The 23,438-nt window shown below is 41.3% G+C and overlaps 1 protein-coding gene across 2 annotated transcripts in view; it reads right to left on the reverse strand.

Moving 5' to 3' along the window:
- The window catches only part of PPP1R12B (protein phosphatase 1 regulatory subunit 12B), a 185,028-nt gene that overhangs the window by 107,060 nt on the left and 54,530 nt on the right, over nt 1-23,438 (reverse strand). For both annotated transcript variants that reach the window (XM_080918063.1, XM_080918062.1), the window contains exons 4-12: nt 20,857-21,016; nt 19,685-19,829; nt 18,345-18,419; nt 17,079-17,158; nt 16,365-16,504; nt 10,662-10,771; nt 7,398-7,598; nt 5,941-6,023; nt 4,789-4,914 (exon numbers count right to left, since the gene is read on the reverse strand). In XM_080918063.1, coding sequence (XP_080774189.1) covers nt 4,789-4,914; nt 5,941-6,023; nt 7,398-7,598; nt 10,662-10,771; nt 16,365-16,504; nt 17,079-17,158; nt 18,345-18,419; nt 19,685-19,829; nt 20,857-21,016 — 1,120 coding nt within the window. The remainder of the gene's footprint in view (nt 1-4,788; nt 4,915-5,940; nt 6,024-7,397; nt 7,599-10,661; nt 10,772-16,364; nt 16,505-17,078; nt 17,159-18,344; nt 18,420-19,684; nt 19,830-20,856; nt 21,017-23,438) is intronic.

Genomic DNA, 23,438 nt, shown 5'->3' on the forward strand with positions numbered 1-23,438 from the left:
AAAAATACTTGACAAAACAGATGGGTTTTTCATCAGCTAATCTGGATATGAAACCTGTTTTAGTCCCCAATGGTTATGTGATCTGGGCAGATGATTAAGCTTATGGTTTACTTTCCTCATTTAAAAATACATAGAATGCTTAATATAGCAGGGGACTACTTATGAAAATATAAATGACATGACTGCTCAAGGCAGGGGTTACCTGACTAAATTCATTGTCTCCTACAAGATATCCCACGAGACACAGCATAGATGTGGAGTTTCTGGAAAAGGTATTACATGTAGAAGTCTCCCTTTCCCTGCTTCCTCTTTTCCTATGACTTCTTACCAGAATGCAGCCATCATGGCTACAGCTCCAGCGGTTACTCTGTGAAGCAAGCCTTGGAAATAGAATCCATAAAGTAAACAACAAGCACTGGATCTTTTTAATGTGGAGCCCTGTTTCTGAGCTTTCTTACACATAAGAAGAAAGGAGGAAGCTTTAATACTTAAAGCAATATCATAGACTTCCTGCTGCATGTGAGTAAACATAACCCCAGCATACAAATCCCTTTTGTAGAGAAACTAGTCCAGTGCCTATCACAAAACAGGGTCCAACAAAATTCTGCCGTTTCAGCTCTGTGCTTTCTTCAGTGCTGAAGATTGAACCCAGGCCCTTTAGGCATGCTAAGCCACTAAGTTAAGCTCCTACCCTCCTGTTTGCATCCTTCATCTTTAGTGATAATATACATAACGCCAACAGAGCGGTATTATTATGGGACTCTAATAAATTTCTATGTAACTACACAGTGTTACTAATGGAGTCATAAGGCTAAAATCTCTACATAATTATAACAGTATTAATGATAATTCATTATGAAATAGTTCTGTCTAACCAGATTAATGATGACTATTTCAAAGAGAGAAATCTAGTAAGCTGACAAACATCATCCAAGTACCACCATAACAGGTATTTTAGTAACAACACTACCATCATTTCTATTTTTTAAATTTTCATTCTTTCACAAGACCTATAAAGCATTATGACCAAAACAAAACAGCCTCCAACACCCACAAAAGGGTAAAAACCTGTAGTGCAAAGTGCCGCTGATGGTTGGAGAAATGCTCTGCTTTGGGGCACTTGAGGCTCATGCAGAGGACCCTGGCTCAGTTTCTAGCACCCACTATGAGTGGCTCACAACCACTCCAAAATGGTGTTCCATGTCAAATGCCCTTTTTTGGCCCCAGCAGGCACTATACACACACAAGCAGGTATACACATAAACTAAGTGAGTGTGAGAGAGTGTCAGCCAGGTGTGATGGTGCATGTCTTCAATCCCGCACTTAGGAGACAGTCTCTCAGTTCTAAGTCAACCGGGTTTAAATAGTGAGGTCAAAGCTATCAGGCCTACCTTGTGAGACCCTGCCTCAAAATAATCAAGCCAAGCGAACAAAACAAAAAGGAACTGAAAGCCTGATGTGCTTTCACAATGACACTTTGCAATGCTGTCATTAGATGAATAGAAAAACCAGAACGATAAGCTCCCAAAACAGTTCCTGAAAACACAAACCTCTCTCCTCTTAGTGCTCCCACAGGAAGACTAATTAGCATTTCTCAGAAGGCTTTCAGGAGGTTTTTGGAACATGAATTAGCTTTTTTTCTAATCTGAGTTTGTATATCATCTTCCAAAAGACTAAATACATAAGATTCTTACTTTGAATGCTAATAAGTAAAATATATAACATTTTAAATACATAATTTACTATCATGGGTCTGACTCTAAAACTGTAATCATAACTGGAAAGATGGTTAAGAAATGAACAATTGTACTATGTTGACTGACCCCTGAACATCAAGACAATGATGTGGATCCAATGTTATTCAATAAGCAACTGTTGACCAGCTAGTAACATCTTCATTAAATTCTGGATACTGTCACAGGAATTGAAACTTGCTCCTACACTGACAAAGCCTCTTTGCTTCAAACCTCATGTGTGTTTTCGGAAGCATTATGTGACGATGCAACTCAAATGGCTCCAAGAAGCCTTACCTGACGTGCTGCACAGATGCAGTAGTGTTTGTATTGACTGGTGCAGGGCAAGAAGAGGCAGGCTGCCACTGGCTGCCCCGAGAGGTTGATGAACCAATGGTAATGGGTGAGGTAGCAGGAGATGAATTGCGATTGGCTGAAATGTAGGGACTTGTGGGGTCACTACTTTTACCAAATGAAGCACTGCAAAACAGCACACAGTCACTTTCTTCAGGACATGCTGCTCACCCACCATTTCCCAACACCACCTTCCCACCCAGACTGTGCATGTGAAAGGAATGTAGGCCAAAGATGGCATGGCAACCTAGAAGTAACTCCAGCCAGAGCCGTGTCTGCAGCAGCAAACAGACAGTCATCCAAGAGTGAAGCAATCACCACTCTTGGAAGGATGATTTTTTGTTTTGATCAATCATCCAAAAGAATAAAGGAGGAGGTGGCATTCAACAAAGGAAAGCAAGAATGTAGGACAAATAACAAGAGACTATGATTAGAAGAAAAAGTCCCCGGCAAACCCAAGGCCCCACATCATGCAACACAACACCTACGTGAGAGAGAAGAAACGCCGCAAAAGCCAGAAGACCCCAGAATTGGGGGAGGTCCCAACTTAAAACAAAACAAAACAAAACAAAAAAAAAAAAAAAAAAAAAAAAAAAGAAACAGAGAGAAAGAAGCTGTGTAGGGAAAATAGCTTGAAAGCTGCAGTTATTTAGCTTAGAGAAAAGGTCTTAAGGAGAATGTAAAGTTTCAACTCTACAAAGTAATGTGTGTGGGCAGAAAGAAAAGGGCAAAGGTCTTTGTTTCTTTACTTTCAACTAAACACAGTAAAAACTGTCTCAACTGAAGCAAAACAGTATTTGGGTTAGGAGTTTGTAAGATGCTTTCTGTCTGTAACAGCACTGAAACCCTGAGAAGGAGGGAGGGCTGATGATAAAACAATCTGAACTCTTCCCTGGAAAAGAGGCATTTTCCTGGGCTGTATGAGATTCCTTCCTGGCTGAGTATAAGAGATGATGCAGAAGGTGTGAGGAAGACCAAGGCTTGGCACAGCCAGGGGATGAGGGACTCCCCCTTGCTCTGTTTAAATGGTGATGGCACAGAACTCCTTCTTCTTGGGAAGATCACTGTAGGGTTACAGAAAATGAGCACTAGAAACCTAAGGCATCAAGCAAGTTGTAGATCTTTTCTCAAAAAGTGCTCTGTAATTAAGCACAATTTTCAGCCCTTTCTTCTTGTGTTCACTATAACTTTGTTCAAGCTATATCAAACCAAAGCTACTCAAACGCATTTGCTGATGATTTGGGTCATGAACATCAACAACCTCACCCCCAAATGACTCTACACTTGGAAACTAAATTAAAGTTTTCTTTTTCCTGTGACTAGAACATTAGAAAAGTTTTCTTTGATATTGGTTTTGACTGTAAGAAATAGCAATGTGTCTTGGTAAATCAAAGTGTTTCCTTTTAAGAGAAATAGGTGACTCCCCTCAAAAAACTCTAACCACCTGATCTGCGTAATAGCCAGTGGGCTTGGATGTAGCTCTGTTTGAAGAAGGCTTGCCAAGCTTGCCATAAGCCCTGGGGTCAATTTCTAGCCCCATAAACATGTAGTGACAAATCCTGTAATCTGAGCACTGAGCAGGTAGAGGCAGGTATATCAAAATTTCAAAGTTATTTCAGCTACAGGGTGAGTTCAAGACCAGCTGAGATTACATGAGGCCCTGCCTATATTAAATATATACATAAAGTAAGAGCTAGTGAGAGCAATAAGCTGTGCTTGTATACTTTCAAAGTCAAGGCCTTTCTTGGACATACCTGCAGAACTGTAGAATTAAAAGGCAGCCATGTCTGTTCCATTATTGCTTATTTCCCATGTTCCAACATTAGCTACTTGTTAAGAGTCTTCCTGTTAGGAAGAAATAGTTCTAATCTGCTCGTATAAGGCAGAGCCAAAGCCTGTTTCTAGGGTGGCAATCTAGAATGCCTAGCAATGAAGGCAGGAGGTGGCAGCTAGAAGGGTTAAGTGGAAGTGAAGAAAGAATTCAAAGTAAGCAATGAAAAACAGATTCTTCTACATCAGCAGCAAAATTCAAACCAAAATATTATTGTGTCTCTTATAGCTTAATGGTTCTGGCAGAGGTGCTTTGCTGGCTGGCTCGCTTGTGGCAAAGAAAACAATTGCAGGAGAGAGTACAGATGAGATCAAAGGAAACCCAGGTACCTTCTCTGCACACCAAACTTGCGAGTTTCACATCTTGATGGATCTGAGGGCCATTAAAGTCATAAAAAAACAAAAACAACTCAAGTCCCTAAATTAACAGGCTCAATATGAAATGTTTTAAATCCAACAGAAAACTGTCCCCATTTCCCACTCCTTACCACCCTGTGATGCCCTCCCTCTCCCTACCCTCAAGTATAACGTGTGGTGAAACTACCCGAGTTTTACAAAGGGGAAAGCCAGAACTAGGCAAGAATGCATAAATCCCACCTTCCCTGGAGGTCACCCGATACTGCTTCAGACTGCTGTTTTAATGGGGCTGAAAGGATGGAGTGTAAATTCAGGTCTTTGGTGGGGACTGGAATGGGCTTATGTTAATTCATTAAAAGAACAATTAATCTTATGTCAGTGAAAATGTTGATCCCAAGAAACCTCAAAACCATTTATTTTTGTGGTGCTAACTAAATATAAAAGCATGCAAGCATTACCCATACCCCACAGTCAGAGTGAAGGAAGCCACCTTCCAACCCTCTGCAGCTGGTACCTTTTCAAGTAAGTTGATGTGTAAGTGGAAGGAGCAAGTGTCTGTGGGGTTTCATTTCCCTTTGCTTCGTCCCTCCACAGCTGTCTGGTGTGGGAGCCACTCCTTACTAGATTGACAGCTGACTCTCTGTAGAGGCGAGAAAGAACAACCAACAACACACAGTGATTCCTACACCATTTTAGACTATAAAGAGAAAAACCAATGGAAAAACTGTAACATGCTAAAGAAACAGGCACATTTTTCAAGTGATTCTGCTTTTCTAAATACCTGTTTTTTATACTACTGTTGGCTTTCTTCTATCAACATTAAAGCCAAATTATCCCACTAGGAACCAAATTTTACCTCACATCAAACAGCCTCACTCCTTTGTGATGAGGGCTCCTTCATGACTCTCATTTAAAAAGCACTTGCTCTGATGGCCAGTGGCAGGCTGCAAAGGAGCGAATGAGGTTTTTACAGAGGGAAAAAGGTAGGGGCTGCTGGTGCCTCTTGACTGTTACAGTAGTAAGATGTCCAGAAGCGCCCGTCATAGGTTTGTACAGTTACAGTCACAAACTTGGGTCTTTGCTGCAGAGTCTGTAGGCCTAGAGCAATTCTTCATGGGTTTTAATGTTTATTGAATCACCTAGGAAATTCTGCTAAAATTCAGATTCTGATTCAGAATCTTTAGGCTGCATGCCTTCAAAAAAAAGGGGTCTAGTTTGAGCATGCTGTAAAATGTAGCAGTTTATTTTTAAATCCCCACTATTCATTTAATTGATGAGGAAGGCATTAAATTTTACTTCCTTACTAATTATAAGTTAATCATTTCAAGTAAACAATCTATTCAGTGTTTACTATGTAGTATACAGTACACTAGGCATAGCAGAGTGGGTGGAGAAACAGAACAAAGACTGCTTTTACAGAGCCTGCTGGGCTACTACAGCTAACTTAGAAGGGTGAGGGTCCTACAGACAGTAATGTCTAAGCTGGAGTTATAATTTAATGAACTGGCGGGGGGGGGGGGGGAAGGCTGGGAGGTATACTTTGAGCAGAAAGACAAGCACCCCATAAGGTGCCAAGGACATCTGTGGGAAAAGGCAGAAAAAGAATAACCAGATCGCTATGGCCCAAGGGCTGAAAGAAATCATCTCTGGCATGCGTTGTGATTACCTATTCTCCTTTTCTTCAATATCACTTGTGCTGTTGAGCCTCCGGGGAACGAGCGTACTGAAATAGCTTTTGTTTTCTCTTTCCTATAAAATAAAAAAAGTAAAATGCAAGAAAGGTTCAACACTGACACAGCATAAAACACTTCTGGTAAAAAAGCAGGACTCTGCTAGGCATAGTGGCATACCTGTAATCCCTGCCCTCAGGAACAGAAAGATTTCTGTTCAGAGCCAGCCTGGGCTACAACTGAGACTTTGCCTTAAATCTGAAGAAGCCCCCGCTTGAGGACGAAAAGTGGAAAGGGAAGTAGTTACACATTCCCATGTCTAGATTCATCTTTAATTCTATTTTGAGTGATATTACAAAAGTAGCTTTCCAATGTTTATTATTACCTTTCCTTCAGCAACATCCTATATGGAGGGAGATACTTTGCAAGAGAAAAGTCAGAATGTTCCAGTGAAGAAAACAGCACAGCTTATACAAAGGACAGGCCTGAGGGGGGGTGAGGCCTGAGGAGCCACAGCCAATCCGTGTAATGCCCTGTGGGCAAAGGTCTCATTCTCCCTCCAGTTATTTCTTTCCTTGGGAACAAATATCATGCAGCTCATCTAACTGCTAGCCCTCATCTCTTCAGGTTGTCCCCAGAAAAGCAAGACAGTAAGAGGACTATGATATCAAGAACCCCAGACAAGGGCACTGAGAAAGCCCAGTAAAATCTTGAACCAAATTCTTTGATGGATAAGATGGTGAACTGTTTGTGAGTCAGTCTAATCATACATTTCTATAAATTAAAAAAAAAATCACATGTTAAACCTTTCTACTAGGCAGAGTATGGTAATATATTCCTGGAATTCAAGAACTTGGAAGGCTAATCCTACATAGCAAGATCCGGGCCAACCTGTTTTAATTTTTGACAAAGAATCACCAAGCCACTAAGTGCAGATGTGCCCAGGTGCACTAAAGTTCAAAGTTCAACTTTGCTTCTAAACATCAAAAGAATAAGTGTTCCTAGTACTTATTCAGAAGAACCATATGGGCCACGATCAACTTTCTCAGTCACTGTTTTGCTCTAGGGAAGGAAGGAAGGAAGGAAGGAAGGAAGGAAGGAAGGAAGGAAGGAAGGAAGGAAGGAAGGAAGGACATAAACAAAAAGCTGAAAAGAAAAGCTATTTTAAAGAATTTCTTTTCTGCCCAAGAAAATACTAGCAGCTAAATAACTGCTTGATGAAACTATTAGCGTAACAAACCAACTCGTTTTTACAGACACCAAATACATTATACCAAAATACCTCCTTTTATAATGAGGAACTACTTTTGTTCTCCACTTAAATATCTTCACAATCTACTTCTACAGTCAACTAGGGGACTAGCAAAAATGCTTCCCTTTGTTGTCATGACTGAATTTTCAGGGAAACACATTGCCTTGGCATCCCCTGCATTCCCCCCAGTCCCCACTGCACCTTATCTTTGTCATCCAGCAAAGCAGAGATCCGAGGACTAGAGGAGGAGCGGTAGATGGAAGAACCTCGATCCCTAAGGGCCTCCCTGGAATTGGCCACTTCACTCAGCATATTGTGGCTACCAGTTTTTCTGAGTCCCAGTCTCCATGAAGAAGGAGATTCATCTTTAGGCTCGTCTGCCTTGTTGAAAAGAGTCGACACCTATGAGGGAAGAAAGAGAAAAGGTTCTGGTGATCTAGTTTGCTTTTTTCTGCTTTCTTTTTCCCTACTTGATCAAGTTCAGTGGAGCAGCCTAGGATGTACTAGAACAGGCCCCTAGCAGGCCTGCTGCCCCTGCGCCTGCACATGGCAGATGCTAGAACCCAAGGGCTCTTTCTTCAGAAGCCAGCAGTAAACTCCAATTCTTGGTGCTCCTACCCACAGATCTACTCTAAGAAAGGAAGGAGCTCCTTTGCTGTCCTTGTGAACCAGCACTGTCTCAGAGCACCAGGAGACTGTGCTCTGGTGACTTATTTTCTCTTGACTTGCTGGGTACCTGAAAATAAGCTACTTTTCTTCTCTATGACTTCGTGTGCTTATCTGGAAAACTGTGATAATGAGCTTAATTCTTCCCTCTAATATAGTCTGGAGAAACAGGATGAGCTAATGCATAAATATATATATACATATATATATATATATATATATATGCAGTGTTCTTCATGTGATGAGCTAATTATTTCCTGTTACTGAAAATGAATTCTTTTTCTCACACGATATAATGTGATTACAGTTTCCCTTCTGTCTGTTTGCACTTCCTCCTGACCCCACTTCCCATCTCCATCCCCTTTTTTTAATCTCTCGTTAGTAAAAAAAAAAAAAAAAAAAATCAGGCTAAGTGTTAGTTACAAAGTATAATAAGAACAACAAAAACTAACATATTGGAATTGGACAAAACAAGCAGAAGGAAGAGACCGGAGAAGGTGTCAGAAGCAGGTCTCACACTTAGGAACCCCATAAAAACATTAAACGGGTATAATATACACAAAATGTCTGGTGCTGCCCTGTGCCTGCTGCCTCAGCCTTCGACCGTGTTGATGTAAAAGAGCCTAGACTTCTTGGTGTCCTGTACCCTCTCTGACTCTCACACTGTTTCTACCTCCTCTTCCCCAGTGTTCTGGAGCCCTGAGGGGGAGGGATTTGAGAGACATCCCATTTCTGCCTGAGTGTTCCAAGCACTCTCATATGAAGAGTTAATTTTAAGTTAATGCTAATGGTAATGTCACAAAATTCTAACTATAATACTAAGAAAATAATCTATCTAATATTAAGAATCAATTTCAAAGAATTTGACAATTTTATTGAACAAGAAATTTTTTTAAAAAATTCTTTCGGAGTAAGAAGGTCACCACATTTCTTATTCTGCCTAGACAGAATGTCTTTCAAAGAGATCACTAGCTCACCACCACCACAATTTCATTAAAAAGAATTTTTAATAACAAAATAGGACAAACTAGAAGTGTGAGTTGAGTATGGTGACACATGCCTATAATTTTAGCATTTAGAAGGTAAAGGTTGATAGGTGGAGGTCATGCTCATCTACACAGTAAGCCTGAGGATAGCACGGCCATTGGCTACGACCTGTCTCAAAACCACAGAAACAAAAGAAAGTTCCCAATGGGATACAGCTCGCCTAGCATGTTCAAGATGCTACATTCTAGTGTCCGCACTAAAACCAAATAACAACAGAAACACTACATGAACAGTTTTACATTGATTTTACATAAAGCAGGGAAACAGGCTAGAAATACAGTTCAATGATATATAGTGCTTCTTTAGCATATACAAGGCATATCCATACAAGGTTCAATTGTACAAAACCAGGGAAACACAGCAGGGAAACAGCATAGGCTAGTAGTAGTCAGAAGCCACATTAGGGTCTTTAGGGGTATGACTGGCCCTTTAGATGCCAGGAAACAGTCCCTTCTCTGGGGTCTAGGGACCTTTATAAAAAATGTTGGATCTCTCTTCCAAACCCTAGCCATGTTTGCTGCTTTGGCACTAAAATAAGCCAGTCATCTAGATCCACCTTTCCCTCAGATTCTCTTGTCTCCAATCATCTGGGTATACACATTTATGAGCCCCTTCCTTTTACAAGCCACTGCTGGGAATCCTTCCTCCTTTCCTAGTATTATTTTATCAAAAACAGAGAAAGTATGTGTGTCTGTATTTCTTAAGTTAGTACTGTTCTTTTATAAAAAGTGAGAAATGCAGTCACAGCTAGAAGTGCCAGCATCTGAGGTACGGTGAACGGCTGGTTAGTGAGCAAGAACAGCACTCTACCTAAAGCCTGGCTAATGACACACAATGCTTCTAAGGATAAAGAAGGCCTAACTATGCTTTGTTCCATTTGGACTAAAGAGGCCAACTAAAAACTGCTAAGGCCAGAGAGTTTTCCCAATTGTCCATTCCAAATACCTCAGGCTTCTCTGCCAGAAGCCTACAGCTTCTGAGAAGCCTGCGTAAAGTCAATCCAGGAATGCCTCTGGCATTTCAGCGAGTCCTTCTCCCACCCTTGCCCATCACACAGGACAACAACTTTACTCATAGGACCAAACTTTTCATGAGAAATAGAAAAAGGAATTGCCATAAAAACAATTCTGGATGCTGCGTGTCTTCTACCCAGTCTACTTTGTATACAGTTATCTTTGTTTTCAGTATGAAGAAAACAGGTAAAACACAGAATCTGTTTGGTCTCAGGGAACTTTCATCCTGTTATTGAAACACATTTGTAGACATATTTGCTTGATATTGACTTTTCAAGGATGTGAGGAGCAATGTCATGGACAGAATTTTTGTGTCCCTCGCTCAAGAATTCATATTGGAGCCTTTAGTATCTGGACTGCATCTGGAGCCTGGGCCCCTGAGGAATAACAAAGGCAGAATGAAGTCAACAGGGTAGCTGGTACCCTTCTCAGAGGGAGACACTGGTGCTCTTTCTGCATGTTAAGCTACGGCAAGGAGGAGGTATCATCAACAGAGGAACTGGATTGTAACTAGCCAGAAACTGAACTGGCTAGCACATTGTTCTGATAACTCTCTAGCCTCTAGAACTGTAAGAAGTAAATTTCTATTTTTAAAGTCACAATTTATAGTAATTTGGTTTAAGAGCCTAATACAGACAAAAATATACTCCTACAGTTTTGCAAGAATGAGTCTTTGAGGCCTTTGTGCGTTACTGTAGGACAGTGAAATATAACCTCAAATCAATTCCCAAGTACTCACTCTCCTAGCTGAAGAGGCAGAGGTGTTCTGAGCTGGGGTTGAGATCTGCTCCATGATGCAGCTCTTGCTTTCAGAGTTGGAATGGTTGACAGTGGCTTCTGGCTTTTTATCTGTTATTGAAGACAAGAGATGTAACAAGTATAAATATGAACGCCGGGGGCTGACAGAATTAAGAAACGTCCTTAGCCTGAGTAATGCTATTTTACACAGATGTCAGCCTAGGTTTCTGTTTCCCACAGTAAAGGCCTTCCTTTTTCCAGAAAATAGGTGATCTCACTTTGGTCAGGTAGCTAGCCAAGTAGAACAGTCACCCAGACAACGGATCTTGCTTGGCAGAACATTCCCTCCTGCACCTAGGTTGTCCCCCTCCTCAAGTAATTCTTCACAAAGGTTATTGTGAGAAATCCTTTAACTGAAAAGTTCCCTTAGTCCCATAACTTACTTTCCCATGCCTTATTTTCTTCTACTGCCTGTATAAAACTAGTATGTGAAAAAAATAAAAATTTGTCAGCTTGATAAGACCACTTGACTTGCTGGCCTTCTTCACGCCTCTTCTTCCCCCATTCTCTCCTAGGTGATCCCGGGTTCCCATTGACTGTCCTGTGGGTTGCGGCAAACTGGCGCCCAACATGGGGCATGAACCCATGACCCTGAGATTAAGAGTCTCATGCTCTACTGACTGAGCTAGCCCAGACTTGGTGTGAAGAATGCACTACCTGAGTTTACAGGTTTAGGGATGCAAGATACACGATGCATCGCAAGCCAGTACTGCCACAATCTATTTCATTTGGCTAATACGTTAGATTTCTTTGAGCTTAAAAAATGCCTTGATCATTATAAATGACTACAGAAGGATAGAGACAGGCAGGTGAATCAGTGGGACAGAACTGAAGACCAGAAATGAACCCACATTCCTATGCTCACTTGAACTTTGACAAAGGAGCTAAAGCATCCAGTGGAAAAAGGACAGCATTTTCAACAAATGGTGCCAGTTCAACTGGCGGTCAGCATGTAGAAGAATGCAAATCAATCCACTCTTATCTCCTTGTACAAAGCTCAAGTCCAAGTAGATCAAGGATCTCCACATAAAACCAGATACACTGAATTTAATAGAAGAGAATGTGGGGGAAAGCCTCAAATACATAGGCATGGGGGAAATTTTCCTGAACAGAACAACAATGGCTTATGCTTTAAGACCAAAAATCAACAAATGGGAACTCCATAAAATTGTAATGCTTCTGTAAGGCAAAGGACACTGTCAATAGGACAAAACAGCAACCAACAGATTGGAAAAAGATCTTTACCAATCTTACATCTGTAGAGGGCTAATATCCAATATATCCAAAGAACTCAAGACTTCAGAGAGCCAAATAACTCTATTAAAAAATGGGGAACAAAGCTAAGCAGAGAATTTTCAACTGAAGAATATCAAATGGCCAAGAAGCACCTAAAGATATGTTCAAAAACATCCCTAGTCATCAGGGAAATACAAATCAAATCAGCCCTGAGATTTCACCTCACACCACTCAGAAATGTTAAGATAAATCAGCTCTGGTGACAGCAGATGCTGGCAAGGATGAGGAGAAAAAGAAACACTCCTTCACTATTGGTGGGGTTGTAAGCTGGTACAACTACTCTGGAAATCAGTCTGGAGGTTTCTCAGAAAATTGGACATAGTACTACCTGAGGACCCAACTATACCTTTTCTGGGCACATACCCAAAAGATGCTCCAACATACAACAAGGACACATGCTCCACCATGTTTATAGCAGCCTTATTTATAATAGCCAGAAACTGGATAGAACCCAGTTATCTATCCTTCAACAGAGGAATGAATACAAAAAATGTGGTACATTGACACTGTGGAATACTACTCAGCTATTAAAAACAATGAAGTTCTCAGGCAAATGGATTATCCTGAGTGATATAACCCAGTCACAAAAGAACACACATGCTCACAGATAAGTGGATATTAGGCAAAGATCTTGGAATATTCATGTTAGAACTGCTACAGTTACAGGTGAGTGTCAGCAGGCCAGGTTTTATGGAGTTCTGGTGATCTAACCGGGGGCCTTGAATAAGCTAAGCAAGTATTCTGCCAACTGAGCCAGATCCTAGTTCAATAGTAATTGTTTTAAATCATTAGGTTTGGAGAATTGATATAGAAAATATCTAAGACTAAGAGAAAAATTAAATTTCTAATCAAAATGCTTATATACACCTCAAAATATAATTAATATTTTAAATAATATTCATGTGTAAGATACATGAAAACTATAATTTTTATGAGGTTGTATCCATAGAGCTCCAAAAATAAAAGAAATGCAGTGAACATATATTTGTTCAGTATCTACTTGTGTGATAAGCAACATCAGGAAAGGCTTAGGTAAAACTCACTTCTGTGCACCAGCTAATATTTAAAGAACACTTACACGCAGAAAGCCATATTGTGTGCAGAAAGATAGAGAAGACACAAAGAATGTTCAAATGCATCCAAAGCTTTTCCGTTGGAACAGCAGAAGGGGTGAGGAAAAAACAGAAATAACTTGAATATTGTGATGGTTTGCATATGCTTGGCCAGGGAGTGGCACTAGTAGAAGGTGTGGCCTTTTTGAAGGAAGTGTGTCACTCTGGGGATGGGCTTGGAGACACTCCTCCTAGCTGCCTGACGATGCTCAGTCTGTTCCTGACTTCCTTTGGATGAAGATGTAGAACTCTCAGCTCCTCCTGCACCATGCCTGCCTAGATGCTGCCATGCTTCTGCCTTGATACTGGACTGGACCTCTGAACCTGTAAGCCAGCCTCAATTAAATGTTTTTATTTGTAAGACTTGCCTTGGTCATGGTGTCTGTTCACAGCAATAAAACCCTAACTAAGACAAATATTAAGTAACATGAGAAAATATAAAAGAATTTCAAACAAACAGTTACTAAAATCAGTGGGGTGGGGGGACATGTATTCTATATGGTAAGGGTTGATTTGAGTTGAGCTCTGAGACATGAGTAATATTTCAGTTGGCAAAGAACTACAGAAATGAGCAGATGAGTTTGCTAGAAACATTTGGCTTCTGCTTACACCAGGCCACTAGAAGTGCTCTCCAGGGTTACTGGTGATTTCCTAACTATCTCAGCACTGCTCACTTCTCTGAGACAGAAGCGCATGTCCTCCTGGTCATGTCTCCTTCACTAACATCATGTCAACTCTCATCTCTCTCTGCTACAGTCTTTGGGAACCTCACACTTCTGTACAGGTTTAATTATTATCTTATATGTCTAAGTGCTTGGCGTGCATTATGTATGTGCAGCACATGCCTGCCCAGTGATCACAAAATCAGAATCTTCTGAAACTAGAGTTATGGACAGTTGTGAACTGCCATGGGAGCTGGGAACTGCATTCGGTTCCTCTTTAAGAGCAGCCAGTGCTCTTAGTTGCTGAGCCCTCTCTCCAGCCCATCTTTTCTACAGTTTTTATCTTTCACTTCGTATACAGACTTTCAACTGGGCGGAGTTCCACACCCGTGAGCAGTGCCACCAGCCAGCTCTGAAACCTACTTCACCTAGTGCTGTTCAGAGTCGATATCTCATTCTAAAAGAGGAGTCATAAGGATATATGCCCCAAGGTACGGTTATGGGGATTAAATAAAATTGCTTAAGTATATTGCAAAGTAAAAAGCACTATACAGATATAAAGTTGTATTATTATTCCCAGAATGAGCCATAATCTTACCTACTAGTGACTACCACTGACTGCATTTACTTCTCTCACATGACCTGTACTTTACTGCACAGTGATTTCTATTCCCCTACTAGGTATAGGCAACAAAACCACTTAATGAATAGGGGTGGTTGTCATATGCTGAAGCCTGGAGTAAAATAACAAACACAGTATTCCCAGGAAAAGTGGAAAGTAAGTGCAGCATGTTACAGAGAAACTGAGTAAAAAGCACAGGGCAGGAAAACACAGAAAGGGATTTGTATTACTTACTTGTCTCATAACAAAAGACCTGGCAAAGCAACTTTAAAAAGGGGTTGTTGTGGCTTACACTTCTGGGATATACAGTCCATCATGGAAGGAAAGGTAGAGTGGGTCAGGAGCAGAAGTGGCTGGCCACATCATGAACAGAGCTGGACAAACTAGCTGGACAGCTAGCCTTCTCTATTTAGTGGGTCAGGGCCACCCAAATGCATAGTGCATCTTCCTACCTCAACTGTAACCTAATCTAGAAAGTCCTTCACAGACACGAGCTATGAACCTTAGAAACCTGCCTCCAAAGTGATTCTAGACCCCATCAAGTTGACAAGAACAACCATCCCAGGTTAAGGCTCAGGCGCTGAAGGCTCAGTCCCTACTTACTATATACAGTCACTGAGAGGTGAGTGGATCCTAAGAGCTCTGCCTCACTGACAGATATGCACTGACACACTCAGAATTTGGAAGCACCCTTAGGTGATCAGGGCATGAGGAATATACTATCTCTAACCCTTTCCTGTCTCTACTTCCAGGCTGCTATGCTAGGAGCAGCTCTGATCTATCATATCTGCCCCATCCCATGATATTCTTTAACCACAGTTCTGAAACATGGAGACAGCTGACTGTGAACTGAAACCTTGAAACCATGAGCCAAAATAAATTTTTCCTCTTAGGTATTTGTCATTGTAATATAAGATAATTAATACAGGCTCCAGTTGTTTTAACTTTCTGTACTAGAAAAACACCTCAATCTTCTAGACCCTACACTTAGAATTGTTCCTGTCTGAAAGAATTTCAGGTACAAAAATGGAGAAAAGCCTGAAGAAAAGGAAGTCCAGCAACAGGCCCAAATTGAGATCCAGCTTAAGGGGATGCCCCAGGGCCTAACACTATTACTGGTGCTATGGTGTGCTTACAAACAGGGGCCTATCATGACTGCCCTCTGAAAGGCTCAACAAGCTGAAAGAGTCAGATGCAGATATTTACACCCAACCAATGGACAGAAGCTGCTGGCCCCTGTGGCTGAATTAGAAAAAAGCTGGAAGATGCTGAGGAGGAGGGAGATTCTATAGCATCTCCTATAGGAGGGAGAAGACCAGCAGTCTCAATTAACCTGGACCCCTGGGATCTTTCAGACACTGAGCCACCAACCAGGCAACATACACCAGCTGATATGAGGCCCTGACACATATACAGCAAAGGATTGTAGGGTCTGGACTCAGTCAGAGAAGGTGCACCTAACCTTGAGAGACTTAAGAGTCCAAGGGAGTGGCGAGGTCTAGTGGAGTGGGGGTTGGGAGGTGGGGAGTGGGGACATCCTCTTGGAGACTCGGGGTGGGGGATGGGAAAGGAGGTGTGGGATGTAGAACACTTAAAGGATGGATCAGGAGGGGAATAGTCTGGACTGTAAAAAAAAAGATTAAAGATTAATTTTTAAAAAGAAACTATTAATGTAAAGCCTTATAAAGCCCATGCCTCTCAGCATACTGGCTTATTGAAATCTAGTCTCTATGGCTGACCTATCAATCTAAAGGCAGGATTTCTCCATGCACCTTACCTTGTAGCTGTGTCAGAACTGGCAGATATATTTTAACTGAGCTCAAGTCAAGACTTGTATAATTACATTGTCATTAGCAATTCAATTTCTTAGGAACTACTTCAAGCTCATTCTGGAAGCCTGTGAGGCCTGGCCATCCCGCCAGCAGGCAGTGCATGAAGAGCCTCGGCATTACCTGCCTCCTTCTCAGTTTCTGATTCAGAGCCTTCATCTTCCCCTTCCTCCTCCTCTGAGCTGGAGCTGCTGGATTCTTTGTTTTCTTCCTCTGTTTCTTGGGACTTGGGAATCTCTTCTTCATAAAGCATCTTCTCTTTGCTAAATTAAAAGTACAATTTGAAAGCAATTAGAAATGACATAAGCAAATTAAGTTTGCTAACAGCCATATAATAACGGGGAAAAATCTATAAATCTGTATGTAGAAGCAACAGTAAAAACATGAGGATCCTTCTTATACCTGTGTGTTGTTCTCTTGAACCTTGACTTTTCAACAGTCTAAGTTCTATTGCTGACTTTAGAAAATATTCAACACATAAACAGAAGAGAACCATGAGCAACAAGGAGAAGATGCTAGTAGGGCAGATAAAATGTTTTTAAAAATCATACAAATCTTCACTGGGTTTTATTACTTCCCATAAACCTTGTTAGAGATTAAAACCGTGGCCAACAAAGAGACAAATTCTGAGCTGAGGAAACCCCTATATAATCAGGGCAACAGGCAGCAGCACTGAGAACGTCTGGGCCAGTCTAGAAGAGATGCTGCCGGCACAGTCTCAGGGTAACACATAGTCATTCATCCTTAGGGCCCCAGTTCAGTGTTACCTCCCTGTCCACACATACACACACACACACACACACAGCATCAAGGGCATCTCAATCCCTGGTATCTTACTTCTTAAAGAGTCCACTCTGAAACTTGCTATTCAGGTCTGACTCGATAAGCTTATTCCGTGTCTCCTTTTCACTTCGAAGCTGGAAATTGAGAGAATAGAAAGGGGGGGGGGGGGGAAGATTGACAATTTGTGAAAAATCAATAGTATTGAGAAGGGACAAAATGGTACTATCATTCTGAAAATATAAAATAAAAAATAAAAAAACAAGACATAACCAAAAAGGACAAACACATCGTCAACTTGCACACTCTTTTCTCCTTGTTACTTGGAAGTAACAAGAAAATTCTTATCCAAAGTAGAAGAGGAAACTATGCTGCTGAAGATTCATGAAAATCATCCCTTCAAAATCCCAAACCAAACCTTAACACAAAGGGAAAAGAAGCCTAGCTTATAAGGGTTAAGAGACAAAAGCAAGCTGAAAAGAATGCTTTATGATTCATATGGCAAAATAAGTTATCAATAATTCTAAAGAAATCACAGACACTATATGGAAATAAGCCCTTAGGAGAAAATGGTCTGGTACTTAGAGGTATACTCTAGACAAAATATACTTATATCTGAAGGGGGTGGCTCTGATGCTAAGGTCTTGTTCCCCAATTGGTTCTTGATTTGTCAGTAAAGAAAGCTGGGAGCCAACTGCTGGGCGGAAGGTACAGGTGGGACTTCCGGGTGCCAGAAGAAAAGGCAGACAAAAAGGAGAGAGAGGTCGTTCTGCAATGATTTGGAGAAGAACACAGCAACTATGTGATGTCTGAAGGGGAGCTGGGGCCTTTGGCTTCCGCTACAGAGGAGTAGCCAAGGATGTTTGTCAGGGACTAGCCACTGAAATTTAGGGCAAGTGGAGAGATAAAAATAATAATTGGTAAGAGCATGCTTTTCCAGGCAGAAGACAGTAACACTTAGCAATTGTGCCTAGAAAGCAAGTTGTAAAGTAACAAACTGTGTGTCTTTTATCCAGGGATTCAGGGAAGCTGGGAGAGGACTAGTAATGATAGGCTACAGTCATGGCTACACAAAGGAACCCCGTCTTGAAAAAAAGAAAACCACATTCCTCTCTGTAATGGACTATAGCTGCCTGAAGGCTATTTTATGTAGCCTGTAAAAACTGGTTTTCCAAACTTACTATTGAAAGTTTCCGAAGGGAACAACATCTGTAAAACGTAGATATATCCAGTTCAGCGCTGAGCAAATGACACTGAAGCACGGGACAGAGACATCCAGAGTGTCAACTGCTAGGAAAGCTATGGTGCATCCACCAGACTTACCACATCCTGCTTCTTCTGAAGCATCTCCAAGTGCTCCACAAGACCTTCATCAGCCACATCAAAGGGCGTCTGGCCCTAAGAACACAGGGGCAGCATGACAGATAGAAAGCAGAGGCCACAGTCATGTGACTTTTCCAAGGTCTATTCTCTATTTACTGACTTTTATTCCTATAAGCTGAATCTCCTTTATCCGAAATGCATAGAACCAGATTTTAGATTTGATTTTTAGAATATATGTTTATATACATACACACACATACATAGTCATCTTGAGACTAAGACTTAAGTATAAACATAAAATTTATTTGTCTCACATATATTGTACAAATATAGCCCAATGATAATTTCTTATGCTATTTTAAATAATTTTGTGTTTTCATGGTCTGAAATTTTCTACTTGGAGCATTATAATCAGTATTCATAAAGTCTGCAATTATAAATTATTTCAGATTTCAGACTTGAGTTGGAGATGCCCAACCTATAGCCACCTCCCTAATCTCTACATTGAGCTGCCTTTATGAGTCACAGAGAAGATATTTTAAGAAACAGCTAATCCTTCAAACACAGAGTTTGAAGTAAAACAGTGAGAAAATCACTACACCAGTTCTAATGCTTATGGCCTCTTGACAAACAGTCTAGGGGAATCCCCATTTATACCTGTTCTAAGAGTATTATTGTGACGATAGATTCAGTAAATGCCCTTGGGTCACATTCACACTGAAGACAAACAGGAACAATCTCCCTCTAAGGAAGAGGAGGGAAGCCAGGCAGGTAACTTCTTTTAGGAAACACAGGAACAACTACATACTCTATATAGTCTAAGACTGAGACCAGGATTCAGGAGTTATTCCAGAAAGGCAGGACCATGTGTCTATTGAGACATAGGGATAAGAGTCTCAGGGTTCTAAGTAGTTTGAAGTGAGGCTGATAGGACTGCTTTTAGCCAAAATGGAGCAATCACTGCCATTACAGATTGTGCTTAAAGGAGTCCATGTGCTGAGAACTCAGCAGTTAAAAGACTCAGAGTTGAAACATAGTAAAATCTTTCATACTTCCACAGACAGGGACCTTGGGCCTCTCAAAGTTCCTCTGTCATCAAGAGCAAATACTTTTTGCCATTTCTTGTTTCTTAGGGCTGTAACACATGTGGACGCAGATGGCTATTGGTGGAGTTTATGTTGCTTCAGTATTAACTGTACTTTTGTGGAGAATGAGCAGAGAGCAGGGAGCTGGAGGACACCACAGCCCCATGCAGTCCTGGACACTGACCAGAGTCAAGCCTGTGCTAGGCACCCAGCCACCTGATCTCACTGCCCTTTGAGAGGTTCAGGGTCACTAACCAGTTTGTTCCGGATATCCATGTCACAGAGTGCTTCTGCCAGGATGGAACAAGCCTCTTTCACTCCCCAGTGTGCAGCAGCATGAAGAGGAGTCCAGCCATCATGATCCTGAACATTGAGTTCATAGCCAGCCTGAATGAGAAGTCTAGAAGAAAATCCAGAAAGTATCTCTATGGCCTGACTTTATACTTTTCCACCAAACAGGCTATCACTCCACTAATCCCTCAGACGCAGGCTCACCTCCAGACACTCTGTGATCTCTTCTGCCTTCTAAGGGATAGCCTACAATGCATATTACCACTGTGTGCTTACAATCTTCACTAAGCTGTAAGGTTATACATACAACATTCCCTACACATATCATGTTACACTGTGCTGGTTAGTTTTTGTCAACTTGACACAAACATGTATTCTGGGAATCTTGTCAACACTAAACATCAAGAGTCAGATAAGGCATGAATATAAGAGAAGTAAAACAGTTAAAATAGTAGAGTCTAATTCTCTTTTCTTGCTTTTTAAAATTGACTTTTAAATTGATTCCTTTAGCGCGTGCGCACCTGTGTGTATGTGTGTGTGTGATGTGTGTGTGTGATGTGTGTGTGTGTGTGTGTGTGTGGTGCACAAGTGGAGGTAAGAAGGACAACTTGGAGGAATCGGTCTCTCTACCATGTAGGTGACTGAATTTACATCATCAGGTTTAGCAGCAGATGTTTTTACCCAGAGAGCCATCTACCTACCTACCTACCTACACACACACACACACACACACACACACACACACACACACACACACACACACACACACATGTATGCAGGCATGCAGCTCTCTAACGAAATTTATAATTGACCTAATGAGTCCAGAACTTGTTTAAATCTGAGAACCAGAAGGGTCACAGGTCTGTATAGTCATAGTGGAGGTTTCAGGAGAACGAATAACAAGTCACAGAGAAGAAAGAGGTGTTCCTGTGTGACTGTGCCTCAAGTCTATCTAACATCATACATATGTAGAAGAACAACAGTAAGAGAGAAAGAAAGACCACCTACGGAGGAATACCAGCAAAATATGAGAAAGTTTTTCAGGGCAAGAGGAAACCGACAAAAAATACACCACAGTTAAAGATTTCTACTTCTAAAGCTCATGTCATCTTCTCCCAGTGTACCCGGTTCCATACCTGAGGACTTCAGAATAACCCTTGGCAGCAGCTACATGCAGGGCTGTGGCCCCTGAGCGAGCCTGTCTCACATCTTCTATTTTCCCGCTGTTGAGCCACTGGCGGGCATCCTGCAACATCTGCTGTTCTTCCTCCTTCCTTGACTGCTCTAGGTCAACTCCTGCAGAGGCCAGACACCAGACAGCAGTGTCACTAAAGGTCCACCCAAGTCTGGCAAGATATTTCATTAGGTTAATAACATACAAATATTACCACAAATAACAGTTTCCCCATCAAGCCGGTAATTCATCAAATCTAAGGCGATGCCATCTGCACCATCAATCGCCAAGGCTAACAAAGCCAGGTTAAACACTGCGCATTCATGAAGAGCACACACCTAACACTTGATAAGAGAAAAATCAGAGGATATACTATTTTTACATCACAATATTTTCATGAAGTTACAAATGCCAAAGTCTTGTAACATTTTCTATGGTCTTGGTTCCCCAACACTCTGGTAGAAACTATAAACCTCACTTGCCATAAGCGGACCAAACATAGGATGCTTTGCATATGGCCCAAAACACACCAGTGGCAGAGCTGCCATTGGAACTCCTGGATTCTCTTGGCACTTTTCCACTCATTATCCCACAGAATACTATCAAAGTCTTCATTTCAAGTATGATACACAAAGAAAAGTCAACTCCTTCTAAAGCTCATTTCCATATGCACTTGTATATATTTACCCAAAGCTACTAGAACAATCCAGAGATTAGAAAGTGATCTGAAGCCAACACTATAGTCTACTTTAAGGCAGTGTAGACTTTGTTTCCCTGACAAGCATATGGAAATGATCCAAGAGTTCTTCCCTTTAGTCATCAACTCTCCAATAGCTAGGTCAGTAAAGAAGGGCCTTAAGAAAAGACATTTTTTTAAAAATTTGTTTTATGTAAGCACACTGTACACTGCTGTTGTCTTCAGACACACCAGAAGAGGGCATCAGATTCCATTACAGATGGTTGTGAGCTACCATGTAGATGCTGGGAATTGAACTCAGAACCTCTGGAAGAACAGTCAGTGCTCTTGACCACTGAGCCAACTCTTCAGCCCAACATTCTTTATTATACAAAATAATGAAATGTTCTGAACACAAACACACCCATTCAAAAGGCTTCACACTCACAACTTAATCTGTGTTTTAGACTTCTTTCTGGCTCTGTAAGCCGCTGTGAGGTGCTGAAGAATTGCCTGTCTGGTATGGGAAACGCACAGGGTGAAGAGAACGCCCACTTAAACACAGGAGTTACCAGTGCTGGGAATTTAAAGAGTTAGGTCTCAAACTAAAACTTACTTTTAAACTTAAAATCATAAAACATTTTAGGGGATGGGAGTTGAAAATGGCGCAGCCTTTCCAAAGGTCCTGAGTTCAATTTCCAGCACCCACACGGTAGCTCACAACTGTAGTCCTATGGGATCAGATGCCCTCTTCTGATGTTCAGGTGTACAGTAGAGAAAACATCCATATTTATAAAATATTTTTTAAAACAACACATTTTAGGAGCTAATGAGTAAGGTAGGAGGATAAACTTAGCACAGAAAACTTTAATTCAGTAAAGCACAAAACCAAACATGGGCCTTGCACAGCCCAGAGTATCGAGCACGTCAGGCAAGCTCAGCATACCTTCCTATAAAGGGTCAGATGCTGAGTGTTACCTTCGGATTTACTAGCCCTCCGGTCTGCAGTACCACTCAATCCTGCTGATGCAGCATCAAAGCAGCTCTGAACAATAAACAGGCAAGGGCTCTAAAGGACCGCACCATGACAGCCCACTAAAGCTTTGGAAATAACTTTGGTGGCTTAGAAGAGCCTTCCCCATATCTAATAGTTACAGACCCATCCAGAGTCGAGTGACAGTTTTATCAGAATCCTAAAACCTGATGTCCATGGATATTCAATAACTTTAGATTGAAAGAACTTAAAACCTAGGTGTGGTGATGCATGTCTGAAATACTGGGATGGGGAAAGAAGATTTGAGGGAGCCGTCTACCTGGTCAAGACTGTGTATAAAATGAAAACAAATGACTTTGGGGTGTGTGATAGGAGAGCCCCACCTTACTTCCTAAAATGAGTTTATTCTAAAACTACAAAATAAGAATATATAATTTCAGAATATATTCTTCTAGTTTAAGTTTCTTACCTCAAGAAACTTCTAGAATCAGTATGGTGACTCATGCCTGTAATCTCAACATAGAGAAGCAGAGGCAGAAGCAGGCGGATTGCTGCAAGTCTAAGAAGTCCAGGCTACAGGGTGAGCTCTAGGGCACATGGGGCTATGAAAACCCTATCTCTTAAAAACACAGACAAACAAAAGAAACTATTAGAGAGTTTCCATAGTACTCTGACAAAATATCTTCTCAGAGGTCTTAATAAATAGCTTCACAGCACCACGTGCAGTTTTCCAGGGGAAAGGACACCACCCAAGTCATACATGGATTTGGCCACACTGTATTCCAGCCTTTCCTCAAGCTATCCTGTACAACAGAGATAATACAATGTACACACAGAGAACAGGCCACAGTCTTCCTCAGGCCACCCCTAACTA

This window comes from Micromys minutus (genome assembly GCF_963924665.1).
Source record: "Micromys minutus genome assembly, chromosome: 6".
Classification (NCBI taxonomy): domain Eukaryota; kingdom Metazoa; phylum Chordata; class Mammalia; order Rodentia; family Muridae; genus Micromys; species Micromys minutus.